Source organism: Netta rufina (assembly GCF_964035555.1).
Source record: "Netta rufina genome assembly, chromosome: 3".
NCBI lineage: Eukaryota > Metazoa > Chordata > Aves > Anseriformes > Anatidae > Netta > Netta rufina.
Window position 1 is genome coordinate 6,316,806 of NC_140125.1, and position 15,114 is coordinate 6,331,919.

The 15,114-nt window shown below is 41.8% G+C and overlaps 2 protein-coding genes across 2 annotated transcripts in view; one reads left to right on the plus strand and one right to left on the minus strand.

The window, feature by feature from the left end:
* Positions 1–6,308, minus strand: part of PUS10 (pseudouridine synthase 10) — a 32,617-nt gene extending 26,309 nt beyond the window's left edge. Inside the window, exons 1-4 of the mRNA XM_084283547.1 lie at positions 6,282–6,308; positions 5,192–5,328; positions 3,345–3,611; positions 1,482–1,568 (exon numbers count right to left, since the gene is read on the minus strand). Coding sequence (XP_084139673.1) covers positions 1,482–1,568; positions 3,345–3,611; positions 5,192–5,317 — 480 coding nt within the window. The 5' untranslated portion in view covers positions 5,318–5,328; positions 6,282–6,308. The remainder of the gene's footprint in view (positions 1–1,481; positions 1,569–3,344; positions 3,612–5,191; positions 5,329–6,281) is intronic.
* Positions 6,309–6,370: 62 nt separating this feature from the next.
* On the plus strand, positions 6,371–13,389 carry PEX13 (peroxisomal biogenesis factor 13). Its single transcript, XM_084283546.1, has 4 exons — positions 6,371–6,514; positions 8,243–8,940; positions 9,382–9,507; positions 10,035–13,389. Exons 1-4 carry the CDS (start codon positions 6,441–6,443, stop codon positions 10,328–10,330), a joined length of 1,194 nt encoding a protein of 397 aa, XP_084139672.1. The 5' UTR covers positions 6,371–6,440; the 3' UTR covers positions 10,331–13,389.
* The last annotated feature ends 1,725 nt before the right edge of the window (positions 13,390–15,114 follow it).

Genomic DNA, 15,114 nt, shown 5'->3' on the forward strand with positions numbered 1-15,114 from the left:
TTTTCTCTCCTTGCCTCCTAGTTATATACATAAGCTATTGGGAAAAAATATATTTTTAAGCTAGATCACTCACTGTCACTACAATAAATAGAGTAAGGAAGGTAGACTGGGAATTGAAAAGACCTGATCAGTGGCACCCTGAAAATAATAAGGCTTCTCTTTTTTTTTAAACAAAACAAAACAAAACAAAACAAAACAAGTTAACACTTCTGTGCTTAATTCTGGGAATTAATTTGGAGGAATTCTGACCAACATTTGGCGTTCTGCAAATGCATGCATCCATGTACTTACCTAGCCTGAAAGTGCTTTTTTTTTTTAATTTATTTTTGATAAATCTAATTTTTTGGATGACCATAAAATGAAATGAGAGTAAAGAGAGTTCAACCAGACACAAAGCCCAAAGCAATTTGTTCTGGTATTATTGTACCAGACATAGTGACAGCTCAGGTAAACACCCCAACCATGCTTAATTTTGGATAGGAAGTAGACGGTCTGATGTGCAATCAGCCTTAGAATCAGAACACATGTCAGCACAACACAGTTATTACACTGCCACTTGCCTGAGAAGCAAGAACTAACGGTACTATTCAACAATAAAAGTGCACTAGGTAGTTAAACCATCAAGCTGTGTGGAATGAGATCAGTCATCACCACAGATTTTTATGCAAATCGAGGAAGACTTCATTCTGAAGTTTCTACTACATCTTACTATGGGAGGCACCTATTTTAAAGATTTCCATGCTGCCCTTTGTATTTTTGCATCATTTTATATTAGAAAGAAAGGTAACACTGTAAAACATCTCACAAGTCAGCAAAAATTGTCACTTGATTAATCAAGTTATACCATACTTAGTATCCTCCCTCCATTGGCAAAGAAATTATCAGGGTTATAAACTTCCCATGTTATCATTATCTTTAGTAATTAAATGTCTGAAATGTAAACAATTTAGGTTTGATTAGAATTGCCATCAAAATCAGCAGTTTTACAACTCCAGACTTTCAACAATGCCCAAGACAGGTGACTACTGAAATATGTATTTTTACATCGTTTAAAATGCTGTGGAGTTAAAGAGTTCATCTTCAAATTTCTTCATTTGTATTCTGCCGTACCAATTATCATTTATTTCAGGAAAGGCACCAGCTGTGCAATTCCTTCTCTAAGAAGATCCACAAAGCAGAACAGGCATCTGTACCAAAGGGAACAATACACTAAGGGTTTGAGAAACTCCTCTTAGTTTTTCAGATGTAAAGTAACTCCTGGACTAACTGAAAACCGAAGTAACTCAGACACTTTATTAATTATAATAATACTCAGCAAAAAGGAAGGGGTGAGCAGACTTCACTTCTAACATGTTTTAGTTTGGTTTTTAATTGCTGTTATTTAAAAAAAGCAAACAAACACCAATCTCCAGTTCATACCTTCCACAGTTGTTTTCCTTAATACGCATTTAAGTTATGAAAATATATTTGTAAAAACTTACCTCCCTAACAGACAGCTGTGGGGGTAGTGACACAGAAAATACAAAACTGGTGAACTGATAGTCAGCAGATTTAACCTTTTCACACACCTATAAGAGAAGGATTTTAATATTAAACTACAGCAATGAAAGTGAGATGATAATCTTTTAGGATATTCTTTATTCTAGCATCATCACTGTAAATCCATATTAATACACACTCAGGTAGATGCCAAGCATACAAACTAGACTAATCCATGATAATTTATTGAAATACAAGCCCTTTTTTAAAAGGGAAACAAACAAACAAGAAACAGATGACACTAATGAACTGTTATCCTTATTGCTGTGGCATTATGAAACAACAAAACTCATTATTTTATGGTTAAAACCAATTGTATACATAAATTTTGGTGTAAGGCATTATACCACAGTGACCAAAGTCTAGAACAGGTGACTCAGAATATTTTTCTTCGTGGCACTGATATAACTCTGTGACAAAAATGTTTAAGGTCCTGGGATAAGACAGAAACAAACGGGTTTCCACAGTAAAAATTCAGTCTTCAAAGTAACAGAACAGAACGGAATGTTTCATCTTTCAGTTTACAACAGAACACCTACATTTTCTTGGGATTACTATACAACCACTACAAATAAGTAGGAACGTCGCCTAGATTTCCACCGTGCTTTGATACAAAAATCATGTTTGTCACTGGAAATAAAGCAAGAACCCAAACAGGCATCAAGCTTTTTCAAGTAAGCTAGTGAAAACTGATGGCTGCATGTCTCTACTGGAAGGAAGCTTAAACATACATGGAGGAAAAAAAAAATAATTCAGTGATTTTAGTGAATATTAACAAAGACTAATTACGAGCTTTCAAGATGAAATCGACATCTCAAACAAGGAAATTTCCTCATAAGAAAAACAGGTTTTGTGGAGCCTGTAACAAATGCTGTGAGATTTTCCATTGCTGTGCAAGAGTGTATCTCCAAAACAAGTCTTAAACGTAGGTTCAGTAAACATACATGCACTCTTTCAATGGAAACAAAAAAGAAATATCACACACTTCAACAGAAACTGTATACTACACTTTCTATTTAGTTCTAGTTTTTATAAAGTAATGCTATTAAACCAAATTCTTTCCTATTAAATCTCAGTTAGACTCCTCCGATGCAAGTGGAATTTTTCAAGCTGACATTTAGGTTTGTCACTTAAGCAATTTCATTGCTCAGAGATGTTCACAATGCTCATTATGCCCGTAACTCTCCTATTTCATATTTCCTCCAATATCTGCAATCTGTTGTATCACCAAAACATTTTCTTCCTTTGTGACTTTCTAAATAGTACTATATGGTAAAGAAACACTCCTGCTATATTAGGAACACTTAGTTAAGCTGAAGAGCTCACTGCATCTGATGCCCCCCTCATTTTACCTTTCCATAGCAAAAAGCGAACAGAGATCATCATTTACAGTGAGGTTTTATTTGTACTCTAAGCAGCTGAACCTCAGCTTATCTCCTAACCTCGCGTAACTACGTATCTGTTAATCTTTTTCTTAGGAAAAAAGGTTTCTATCAGTCATTCCATTGCACCTGCACTGCTATTTTTGAAGTTACATTATGAGAAACCCTGGGTAAAATATGGTCACACTGACAAATTCTATTTTGCAGCTGCAGGAGAGGTATGCAAACACTATGCCAACGAGCAGTACGTAGTTGAATGGCGCCACCTACATTTCAAATATTCAAAATGGATAAATGCTTTGCTCTTTCTCTCAGTTGTTTAACTGCATGTACGGTGTTTTTAATAACCAACTCCATGCTGCAGGCCCCAACATACAAAAGCTCCTAAAAAGTACACGTATGGATTAAAAACTGGTTATTTACCCTTTTGACAAAGTCTGCCTCGCAGAACTCCTGAAGAATTCCCAAACACACATTGCAAACCTCCACAGTCGAGTTCTCCACAGCAGCACTGTCATCATTAACCAAAGGAACATGCTTGAGCACTCCATTCTGGTTCAGATCATCAGGCACCTCTTCTGTGTGTTCAAGTCTGATTCGCTTACATGGTGGATCAACTATGCCAAAACCAGCTGCATCTTCTTGTTGTTGATTATTTTTTAGGAATTCTGTCAGATCCTTCATCAAATCCTAACACAAACAAAAGGATCGTACTGTTGTTGATTGCTTCTCTTTTATCAAATGCTGCAAAAAGCACTTACAAACACAGCTCTAAAAGGCAGTAGCAACCACCCAACTTTAGTCTTTGTGCACGTAATTAATAACTTTTAATTTATACCAAAAGACATCTGCACAGTTAAAAAAGCTACAAGCTGTATTTTTGTCAAAATGTTACCCAAAGACATTGATTTTTGCTGAACAGACTTCTTTGCCATCCAAGAAAAGCGGTAACATTTCACAGACTGACTTGCAGAAATTCATTCATCTTCAACCCCATTGCTATTCAATGAAAACCAGTGTTTATTGCCTTTTTGTCACTTAGATTATGTCAGAATTTAATTATCCCAACTCAATTAGCTAAGATGACTAGGAAGACAGTTGGACACTACAGTATGAGAAGAAAATGAGACCAGATAAATGTGAGGGTGAAATTAAATACACGTGACAGAGGAGGAACAACTTCATGTAACGAGAGAAGCCTACAAATATTCAAGGGTGTGCTGGTGAGGAGAGAGAATTAACTACATCCGAAATTTAGGAAGGATGACATACAGAGATAAGATATAGTTCAGAAAAAAAGATTTATTAAAACATCTCCAACACAAAAGACAGCAGTTACTGTGTTGTTACAACTCAGTAGGAAAATTGGATAGAGCTGCAGAAGAATGAAAACCAGCATACAGAATGAACACTTGTCCAATGATTGATAGAAAATGGAAAAGGATAAAGAAGATAAATTTGAAAGATGAATTCTGGAGCGTCTAAACTTGAATAAAGGTAAAAAAAAAATAAGACAAACACCATAAGATGCAAGCATAAAGACAAGGGATTGGACCAGGTATATGGAAATGTATATTTGGCCTACGTGATGATACCTCAGAGAAACAATATGGTAGAGGAGCAAATAGCCAAAACCAAGCTGAGAAATGTCTAATACAAGAACATAGGCAAGAATGATTGTGCACAACTAGGAAAAATTTGGAGAATGTTGAATTTCAGCAGTAAGGTCTACTAAACAGGATGCCTAATAACACTCAGTTTGTCTGAAAATGGTAGATTGATCCTTCACCTTGTTGGGCCATTTTTTAGTTAGAGTCCGCCAATCAATTCTATTTAAATAAAGAGGAAGTATGAGGCAAAAGTACACAGATAGTTCCTTCTCTGTATTAGCTGCAGTGACCCACAGCCTCTTTGCTGCTTAATACATTAAAGGAAAAATAAAGGAGGGAACGGTCATAGCTGCACTGCTTAAGAAGTGATAGATCCGTGCTCTGCAGAAGCTACTCTGCCCTGTTTACCGGTGTTTCCAGGTAACGCGTAGCAACTTTCACAGTCAATGTTAACATCAAACCCACAACAATTCTTGTATTCTACCATTCTCATCAGTTCTCAGATTTGCACAGTGTAGCGGTCATTCTCCATAACTCATTTTGCAAAGCATTTTCCTCTCAGGCAAAGAACCCGAGCATGCAACATCGTCTCCAATGGGTGTGCAAAGAGCACTGCGTTCATATGTTCACACATTCTAATTAGGAATACAAAGAACAAACCTTGTATGGATGTCTATAAAGTGTCTGTGATCCCACACGGCAGAACCTGAAAATACATCGTGGGCAAGTGCCAGTGTTCAGTAATAGCTGAACAATTGGTTTGTCCTTTTCTGTTAGCGAAGACATGCTGGATAATTCTAAAATTAAAAGAAAAAAATATAAAAAAATAAGGATAAACATAATTCAGCGACTCAACAATAAAAGGACTCAATTAGCTCCCAGTGAGGCGCTCACCCTTACTGGCTATCTAGGAAACTTGAGGACGCATATAACAACTACAATTGTTCATACCAAAGGTTCAATTAGTCTACTGTCTTCCAAAGCAGGGATAAACAGATATGAGAGGAAAATGTGTGTGTGCAGGGCATATTACCTCTGTGTCCAGTTATCCCTGCTTTGGGGGACTTTTCTGAGCTGCTGCCATTTGTCTGTGGGTAAACTAACAGATCTTTCCTCCAAACCTTCTCTTCTGTCTCCCATAGTTTTGTTGTTGCCTCTGTAACATCTTTTATCAACTAAATTTCCACAAGTCTATTGCTCGCTGGCGAAAGACCTGATTTTATTTGGGGCTTAGCTCCTCCAGGCAACATTTGGTGTCACCCTCGGCGTGGTGTGGCAGGGTGCGTTGGCACTCCCCACGCCACCCACGGCTCGGTACACACCTGATGTCCCTCGCATAGCGTTAGAAACACCTCAGTCACGGAAGACCTTCAGAGAATAGGAAAAGTTATTAACTCAGTTAATTTTCCACGAGATGGGGATTCTTTATGGCGGGCGATAAAAACGAGGAGCACGTAGAAAACTCGAAATTCTATTTTAGAAGGAAAAAAAATATATAAAATAATGATAATAATAATAATAAAAAAAGCGTACTTTGGGGAAACACACGGGCTAACTTAATTCAGCTTCCTGCCACCTGAACGCGGCCGTGCCGACGCCTCACTCCCTCACCGCCAAGCCCCGGAGACCCAGCAGCGGGGAGCCGGGGAGGTTCCTCGGGACCCCCCCGCTGCTGAGGCGGCTCCCGGAGCCTCTCCCTCCACGCCCCGCTCCTCGCGGCCGCCATAAGGCCGCGGGCAGCCGCGCTCACCTCGATCCGGGCGGGCGGCAGGGCCGGCCGAGGGCCGCGCAGAGGCGGTGCAGGGCGGAGCGGAGCGGAGAGGAGAGGAGCTCGCTGCTGCCGCACCCGCCCGCCGGGGGCCGGGCCGGGCTGTGCCGTGCCCACAGCCGGGCCCGCAGCGAGGCGGAGATGGCGTCGCAGCCGCCGCCTCCCAAGCCCTGGGAGAACCGGCGGCTGGCGGGCAGCGTGGCGCCCGCCTTCCAGTGAGTGCGGGGCAGCCGGGGGTCGCCTGCGGTCCTGCTGGGGACGGGGAACGGGGTCGGGGAATGGCGCCGGGCGGCTGCCTGCCTGCCTGCCATCAGCCCCCCCCCCTCCCGGCTGCCTTCCCTGAGGGCGGCTCAAAGGTCGGGCCGGAGCCTGAGGGGGCTCCGTGGGGCTCGGGGTGGGCTGGGGCCGTTCGCCGGAGGTTTTTGGGGAGGAGGAAGGGTGTGCGCCGTGGGGAGCCGGCCCCGGGTGGGGAAACACGCCGCTCGGGCTCGGGAGGCCGTGGGGGTGCGTGGGCCTCCCGGGAGAGGCGGGCAGGGGAATGGGGGCAGCTGGCCCCGCTGCCTGCTGTCAGCAGATACAGCGCGGGATGGCGTACAACATCATTATTATTATTATTTTTTAACCAGAAATCAAAGCTTGGTGGGTGAGGATCAGCCTTGTTTTTCACTCGGTGCCCGTGGTAGCAGTTAGAGGGAAAGTGGGCAAAAGGTGAGCCCCAAGCCGAAGGCCAGAGCGGGTGCAGCTCCCAGCAGCAGGTTCCTGCTCGCACCACGAGCTGCAGCTCGCCGGGTAGAAGTGTAACGTTATTTTTCCTGGGTGGGATTATCTGGTTCGTTTTAAATTGCTTCAAGGAGCTTAAAAGTGAGGTGTCCTAAAGCGCCTGTTGGGTGCGTAGCGTCTCCTCTGTGGTAATACCTTATTCTTGTTTCTGTTTTTAATTGTTAGGAGAGTTAAAGTCTTAAGATGGAAGAAGCGAACATGATGAAGATACAAATATTATGCTCTGCTTTGCCAGCTGTAGGTTTTGCTCAGAGGAAGTTGTTTTGTATCTTAGGTGTAACTGACAATAGTAAGTGTGTTTCACACTGAAAAGAGCAAAAGCTGGCACCTGGTTGATAGAATTCAAATACCGCCCTAGTTAGTGCTCAGAGACTTACTGCAAAGGGCATAGGTAAGCCAACTGAAATTTACAGGCATGCAAATGGCCAGAAGTTCATTTAATTAAAAAAAATTAAAAAAAAAAAAATGATTGACTTATAACACCTTTTCTGCTAACTGATAATAGGTTTAATCTCTAAATGTTCTGCATAAAGGTGATTAGAAAGGTTGGGGAGAGAAGGTAAAGCAGGGGACCCTAAGGCCTTGCATATGCTGTATAATTGTTTGGATTCTCAATTAGGTCACACCTCCCCCTTCTCTAGGGGTGGATTCAAAGGAGCTGTCAGGCTTCTTTCCTGCTGTACCACTGGCTTATTATCTAGGAGAGATGAGGACAAGTATTGGAAATAAAGCTTTCATATTGCAAAATATTCTTGGTTGCATGTGCAAGACAGCCTTGCATGAAGATAAACAACTTTGGTGTTACAGCAGCAGGTGTGATAGATCTGGATGCAGCGTTTCCTGCTTTCTTAGTCTATATGATAAATAAGCTGAAGGTTTTTCCATCTGTATGTTTCAGTTGGGTTGCAGTTCCATCCTTACAAAGAATATCTCCTTTTTTGTGTGTGTTTGTTTTTGTTTTGTTTTGTTTTTCCTAAAAGACCTGTGTTTCTTGGCTGAATTTTTTACTTCTTACAAACATTGTGCAATGTACTGGCTACTAAGTTCCTCAACCTGACACTACTGAAATGCGCGATCATATTTATAGTTAGTCAAGACCTCTGAGGAAAATAAAAATGCAACCTTATTTTGAGTACTGATCTTGATTGTCTGAATTTGTTTAGGTCTCCTGACTTGGGTGACAACTTGCTGACCAGACCTGGACACCCCACAGTTGCACGAATACCTCCACCTATTTTGCCAAGACCATCACAGCAAACAGGAAGCAGCGGTCTGAGCACTTTCAGGCCAGCCTATAGCAGTTCTTATACTCCAGGCTATGGTTCATATGGAACCTCTTTTTATGGAAGCTATAGTCCTTACAGTTATGGATACGGTGGTTTGGGTTATAACCGCTTTCGTACAGATGATATACCTCCCAGCAGGTTTGTTCAGCAGGCTGAAGAGAGCAGCAGAGGCGCCTTTCAGTCCATTGAAAGTATCGTGCACGCGTTTGCCTCGGTCAGCATGATGATGGATGCTACTTTTTCAGCTGTGTACAACAGTTTCAGAGCCGTGTTGGATGTAGCCAATCACTTCTCCCGCCTCAGAGTGCACTTCACAAAGGTGTTTTCAGCTTTTGCTTTAGTAAGAACTATAAGATATCTGTACCAACGTCTGCAGCGGTTACTAGGTTTGCGGAAGAGCTCTGAGAATGAGGATTTGTGGGCTGAAAGTGCGGGGACAGTTGCTCGTGTTGGTCTTGAAGACAAAGCAGCTAACTCAGCAAAATCCTGGCCTATTTTCTTGTTCTTTGCTGTTATAATGGGAGGTCCCTATCTGATTTGGAAACTGCTTTCTACATACACTGATGAAGAAACAGGTAAGATAATCTGCTGTGTGAGAGAAGTGCAGAGTATACGTTCACTTAGTTATCATGTGTACGGATTAATCTTATATTTCAGTAATGGAAGTTAACAGGTACTGGGGAACAATTTTAGGCATGTGGTACAGGTAACGACCTGTCTAAATAGCCTACTCTTGAGTTCGGTTGCAGTTTCTTGGTATGCTTTGTGTGATTCAGAAATCACAGTTTCTTTCTATTTCTGTGTCCTTCGTATAAGGTGTGTCAACTGGGGAAGAGAGGGGAAGCTATTGGGTGGGTTTGTCTCACCAAATCATGATTTGTTTGTTACTGCTGACAGTTTTCTGTCAGAGAAGTTTTAGCAAGGCAGTTAAGGTGTCTTCTTCATTTTTATTTTATTAAAATCAAACAAGTACTTGATTCAAAGCAAGTAACTTCTTCATTTCTATTTGGAAACAGTGTCTAGTAACTGGGCAAGTGGTGAAGATGATCATGTAGTTGGAAGAGCAGAATATGACTTCAATGCGCTTTCAGAAGAAGAAATTTCTTTCCGTGCTGGTGACATACTCAAATTAGCACCCAAAGGTAAACTTTTATTTTTTTGTTTTCTGATCACATGTGAAATAAGTTACATGTACATTGTTACAGTCTGAAACTGGGGGGACATAAAACCAAAACACCTTGTTGGACCCAACTCCTCATCTCTACTGCTTTTTTTTTCCATTAGTTATTACACGTGTTCTAACAAAACTTACTGAATAATTTTATTCAGTTTCCCTAAAGTACGACACAGCCTAAGCTTACTCAGGGAGCACTGTGTGGTTACCCTCGTGGCTATTTTTCTTCATGTGTGCTGTACAACAGTGAAAAATACTTTTCCTGTGGAAAAAATCTGGTGGTGTCAACAACTTCAGCCTCACAGTGCTCCTCAGAATACCTCACTTACGCAGATCCTAGTTGTTATTCTTGTGAACTAATTTGTATCTGCGTTTTATCACAGAGTTATTTTCTCTGCATGATTAGTTGTCCTCTACCTCTGGTGTATTTGTACCTCAGCTGCAACATATTTTGAATTGCTTTGTAACTTAGTGCATTTGTGTTTTCTTCTTCAGAACAACAACCCAAAATCCGTGGTTGGCTTTTGGCTAGTTATAATGGCCACACAACAGGACTTGTGCCGGCTAATTACATCAAAATACTGGGCAAAAGAAGAGGTAGGAAAACAGTGGACCTGGAAAGGATTACGGAAAAACGGCCATCCTTTGTCGGCACACCTGATAGGGGATCCGCTGCTGCTGTGACTTTAGAGGAACAGGAAGCTGCTTTTGATTCTGTTTTTGCTGGAAGTAGTAAAGTTCCTGTTGCGTCTGACTCCACTGTAGTCAGTGGAGAGAAACAGGGACTCTAAGGCACTTTCATCAATGAAGCAACTGAACTGTGTTCTATTGGTAAAACCTAGGGTATGTTGAAAATCTGTATTGTAGTGGAACACTGATGGGTCTTTACCAGTTATTGCTGCTACTGACTGGTGAAGGGATGGAGAGGAGATTGCTCAAATTTGTATTATTTATTTTTGATTGACCTATGGCTGTATAGTAGTGACTCTACCCAACCACCTGGCAGCAGCTGTAAGATCTTGAGTCAAGAAAAGTTGAGGCGCTTATAACAAAGCAAACAAACAAATGAGGACTGACCGGTTTTTGTTAAGTAGACAAAATGTTGATGAAATCTGGAGATTAATGTCCAATCTTCATTGGAATGTCAGCTTGACAAGATGCCACTTCAATAAATGTGCAAAGGGGAAAAAATGGATTTCTGTGAAAAGCCCTCCAGAACTGGAGGCTGAGGATGATAAAAGAGCAATAGTGCATTGTTTTCTTCCGAATGGAATAGGAATTGCAAGAGTTTTACATGGCACAGCTGAATCATTAGATCTCAATTGCTTGCTTTTTGGTAAGAAGTAGGGCTTCTGTCATAAAGACCTCATGAAAAAGAAAGGGGGGTACCATGAAAGATGGATTAGGAATTACAGAGGAAGAACAGTGAGCCTTCAGCAGTAGTTCCAACTTTATTATTATAATTGTTATTATTAAAAGAGCATTAGAATGAAGGGCATCACTTGGTCAAGCACTTTCCAGGGCACTTACTGTCATTCCCTTCTGTAGTAAACTAATTTATCATCATCGCTCCTAGCCATGTTGCGTTGTAGCCTGTTTACTGCCTGTCAATAGCCTATCAACTGCCATCTGCATCTCAGTGTATTTTGGTTCTTTGTGTTGGTTTTTTTTTTTTTTTTTTTTTCCAAGAATGTCAAAATACCTATGCTGCATTTTTAGTGCAGTGGTAATGCTTTGAAGTGTGAGGGGGGGGGGGGTTTAACAATTCCACTGAGTGGCGAAAAAAAAAAAAAAAGTTTCTTGTTTAGTTGTCTCAGTTAGCTAAGTTCTTGGAGTTAACTCTTTCTGCTGCCTTTCAGGTGGTTAATGTTGTATCTGCCCATACTAATTGAGGGCTCTGGTTTATCAAAAGCCATAAAAGCATTAAGACTGTTCCAAGCGCTTGGTACTTCTTTCACATTGGTGTTTGAGAATTCAGTATTTCAAATACAGTTTTTCTTAATGAAGCAAAGAATAACTCTTTTCCTTGAATATATATATGTGTGTGTGTAATATATGCATATATATAACATGTTGAGCTTCTGAAGGTTAGAGCGGTGGATAAAATACCTGAAGCTTATCTTTATCACTAAAATAGCTTTTCTTCTTATTTTAAAGGTACTCAAAAGTATTAGTAAAAATAGGACATGCCCTTTGCTTAATTGATCAAGTAGTTTCAATTTGACTGTTTCTACTGAGATCTTCAACATCCATTACGTATTAGCAGAGCTTTCAATATTTATACTTTAATTGCATTTGCTGGCCTTGAGTTACGAGAATTCTGTTTACCATGACAAGTCTCTGACAAGGAAAATTGAAGGGAGCATTGCATTATTGAGGTAGGGTGGCTGAAAAGGTGCATCTTATGCTGGAACCTTGGATTTTAAAGTAACCTCTGAATGACTGCTGATAACAAGCAAGAACTGAAGTGGTTGTGCTCAGATATTGGAAGTAACCATTTTTACTAGATTGTTAGATCCTCAAGTGCAGAGGAAAAGGAAAGAGTAGTTTAAAGGGGAAATGGGAAACTAAAACTAGGTTTAAAACAGAACACGTTCCTGAGACATTTCTTTGTGTATCAGGGCACTGAAGAATTTTTTCTATATTTGGAAATAACACCTGTTTTTGAATAAAATTAGCAAACAACCCTGAAATATAAAAGGTGGGGGGAATGAAGTTGTTCAGTGTACAGTTCTGCTTACAGTGTGTATTCATGGAGGGAATTAGTTTACTGTTGTGAGTTTTAACTGATGGACTGTCAGCCTCTCTTGTGTCAGTGGAAGACTTCAAACAGGAAGGGTCTTTTAAATAAATTAATAAATGAAATCCAAATTTTTTTTTTTGTGGAATATTCATTCAAGTAGACTTATGTTTATCTGCTCAGAACAAGTCGGGAAGACAGTACCTCAATGTTCATCAGAATCCTTAAAACTACTGATTTTTAGAAAGATGGATTTAACTCTCACATTTCAGGTCATAATATTTTTGGAAACTTTTAGTAGAAAAGTAGGTTATTAATGACTTGTCTTTACAGGAGTTCAACTTTACCAATCACTAACAGTCATAACTACATCTGCTAAATCTTGTCAAGAGTTTTGATTGTTTCAATCTTGTGATTAATGGGAAAAGAAGGCTCTGAGGAAATGAAGTTATTTAGCTCACAATTAGCCGTATTGGTTGCAGAAGAGTGTTAAAAAATAATTGAAGTAAAATATATACTGTTTTAAGATTTAGATTTTTTTCTTTACATGTACAAACTAGTGTTAGGAAAAGGTTTGAATTTCATTGCCTCTCTCTCTGCCTGTACGTCAGCCTAGAGAAAAAACATCTCAGTGGATGCTGATTGGAAAAAGAGAGGCTGACTGACAGGCTGCTCAGGACTTGCCCAACTTCAGAACAGCGAGAAGACTAAAAGGAGCAGGTGTGGCTCCACCTGGAGTACGTAGAAGAGGAGATTAGGAAAGAGGTGCAGTCGAAATAGTGCCGATCTTACGTGTTAGGCAATTGACTTGTATTTTAAGATCTGTAAGTACTAAGTTACCTTTATTATTCTTTGGAACTACTTATATACCTGTAGCAGATCAAGAAAGTTCTAACAGATGTACAGCATTTGCTTATATAAATTTTTAGTTTAATCTTTTTCTTGAATGTTACTATAGACTGTTTAGCATACCAACCATTTTGTGCTTGAATACTGTCTGAACTAATGACAACTGCCAATGTTGACTGGTTCTCTGGGTGCTAGCAGTACATGACCGTGCACATGTTCAAAGCTTTGCTCAGGTTTCTGACAAATAAATTATGAACACTCCTTTTGTCTAGTAGAACTTAATAACATCTTCCCTTTTTTGCACAGGTTCAAAAAATTCCTTATGTGGAACTAGACTGCATCTGAGCTAGTAAGATGGTTTTTACTTACTGATCATCTTGGTGAAATGTACTAGTCAAGTAAATACAAAAATATATATATATATATTTTCTTGTAAATCTGATTTGTTAGTGAAAATTTTCCGAAAGAAGTTTAAAGTCAGTAACCAACACAATGACTTCCTTGACACACCACTGCTGTTGTAGGAATATTCTTGTTGGTGATAGGAGGGGAACTGCATTTATTTTCCAAAACACAGATACTTTTTAAGTAGCTCCATTTATTTTTTTTTTTTTTTCATCGGTACAGGTGTGGCTGTGCATTAGGGTTTGCCAATACTCTCACGCTGTGACGACAGGCAGTAATTGCGTTGTGTCCAAGGTGCTGACCATGCACTTTTTTCCCCCTTTGGCCTGCTGGGGGTGGTTCTTTTGCAGGATGATTTGAAGCAGGCCTGGGGTGACAGTGCTGCAGCTGGATAATCTCTCCCAGAAACAAATGCACTTCAACGTCCAGTTTTATTGACACAAGCATGGTGTGGTGTCAGTAATAACGTCAGATGTTTTTAATACTACTTCGTGGTATTAAGGTTTTGTTAGTTTTGAAGTAAGTGAAGAAAAAACATGGGGCAAATGACATTTGTTATGCTATCAAAGGCAATCTTTAGGATTTATTTTAGAAATGAAAGCACTTCAGTGTGCAGAGCTACCTTTGAATTACTGGTAACTGAACGGACATAGGCTTTAAACTGTCCAAGGGGTAAAATTTGAGTTAGTGAGTCTTTATTTTTTTTACAAATGCATCTTTTTTTTTTAATACGGAAAAAAAAAAAAAAGCTGCCCGGCTGGCTGGGCGCAGCGGTTAACACCCAAGCGGCGCTGCCTGCCCGCCCAGGCGTTAACGAGCCGCCCGTTGCCACGCCCCGGCCGCCATTTTGCGGCGGCCGCCGCCCCGCTCCCCTCAGGCCGCACGCGGCCGCGCGTTGCCAGGCGACCGGACGCCGCGCGCGAGGCGGGCGCCGCCGCTGCACTGCGACAAGGCGGGGCGGGGCGGGGAGCGCCGCAGCGCGCGCGCCGCGCCCCACCCGGCCTCCCTATTGGCTCTCCGCCGCGGGAGGGGGCGGGGCTTCCCCACTCGGGCGGCGCTGATTGGCGGCCGGCGGTGACAGGGAGCGGGGCCGGGGCGGCTCCCGCCTTGGTCCTGAGGAGCCGCCGGGTGCGCGGGGCCGCTCCGCAGCGGGCGGCTGCGGGGAGGCGGCTCCGTGACGGGCTCCGCGGGCACCCCGCGGCACGGCCCGGCCCGGCCGGGGGAAGGGCGGCAGCACGCGGCTCCTGGCGGCTCCTGGGGTGCGTCTTGTGCCGCCCGGCACAGGTGGGTGCGCGCTGTGAGGCGGGGCTGGCGGGCTCGGCGCCTGCCACAGCGCCTCAGCGTCCGCGGTGGCCGATTCGAGTTAAATCTTTTATTAAATCTTTGATTAAATCTTTTATAGCGCGAGGCTCGAAGCCTGCTGCGTTGTCTCCTTTAAAGTGTAAGCTCTCTTACAGGGGAGCTGCTCTTCTGCCTTTGGTGATCTGATACAATCACACGGTGGTCAGAGCGGTGGCTTAGGGAACGTGCGGCGTTACCAGTAATTTTTCTCTCACCAGGTGTGTTTTGTGAGGATCCCAG

Bases quoted from the DNA above. Each gene is read 5' to 3' on its own strand.
- PEX13 (XM_084283546.1), top strand. From the start codon at position 6,441: ATGGCGTCGCAGCCGCCGCCTCCCAAGCCCTGGGAGAACCGGCGGCTG. The intron at 6,515-8,242 runs GTGAGTGCGGGG...GAATTTGTTTAG, and splicing joins AGCGTGGCGCCCGCCTTCCA to GTCTCCTGACTTGGGTGACA. The intron at 8,941-9,381 runs GTAAGATAATCT...ATTTGGAAACAG, and splicing joins ATACACTGATGAAGAAACAG to TGTCTAGTAACTGGGCAAGT.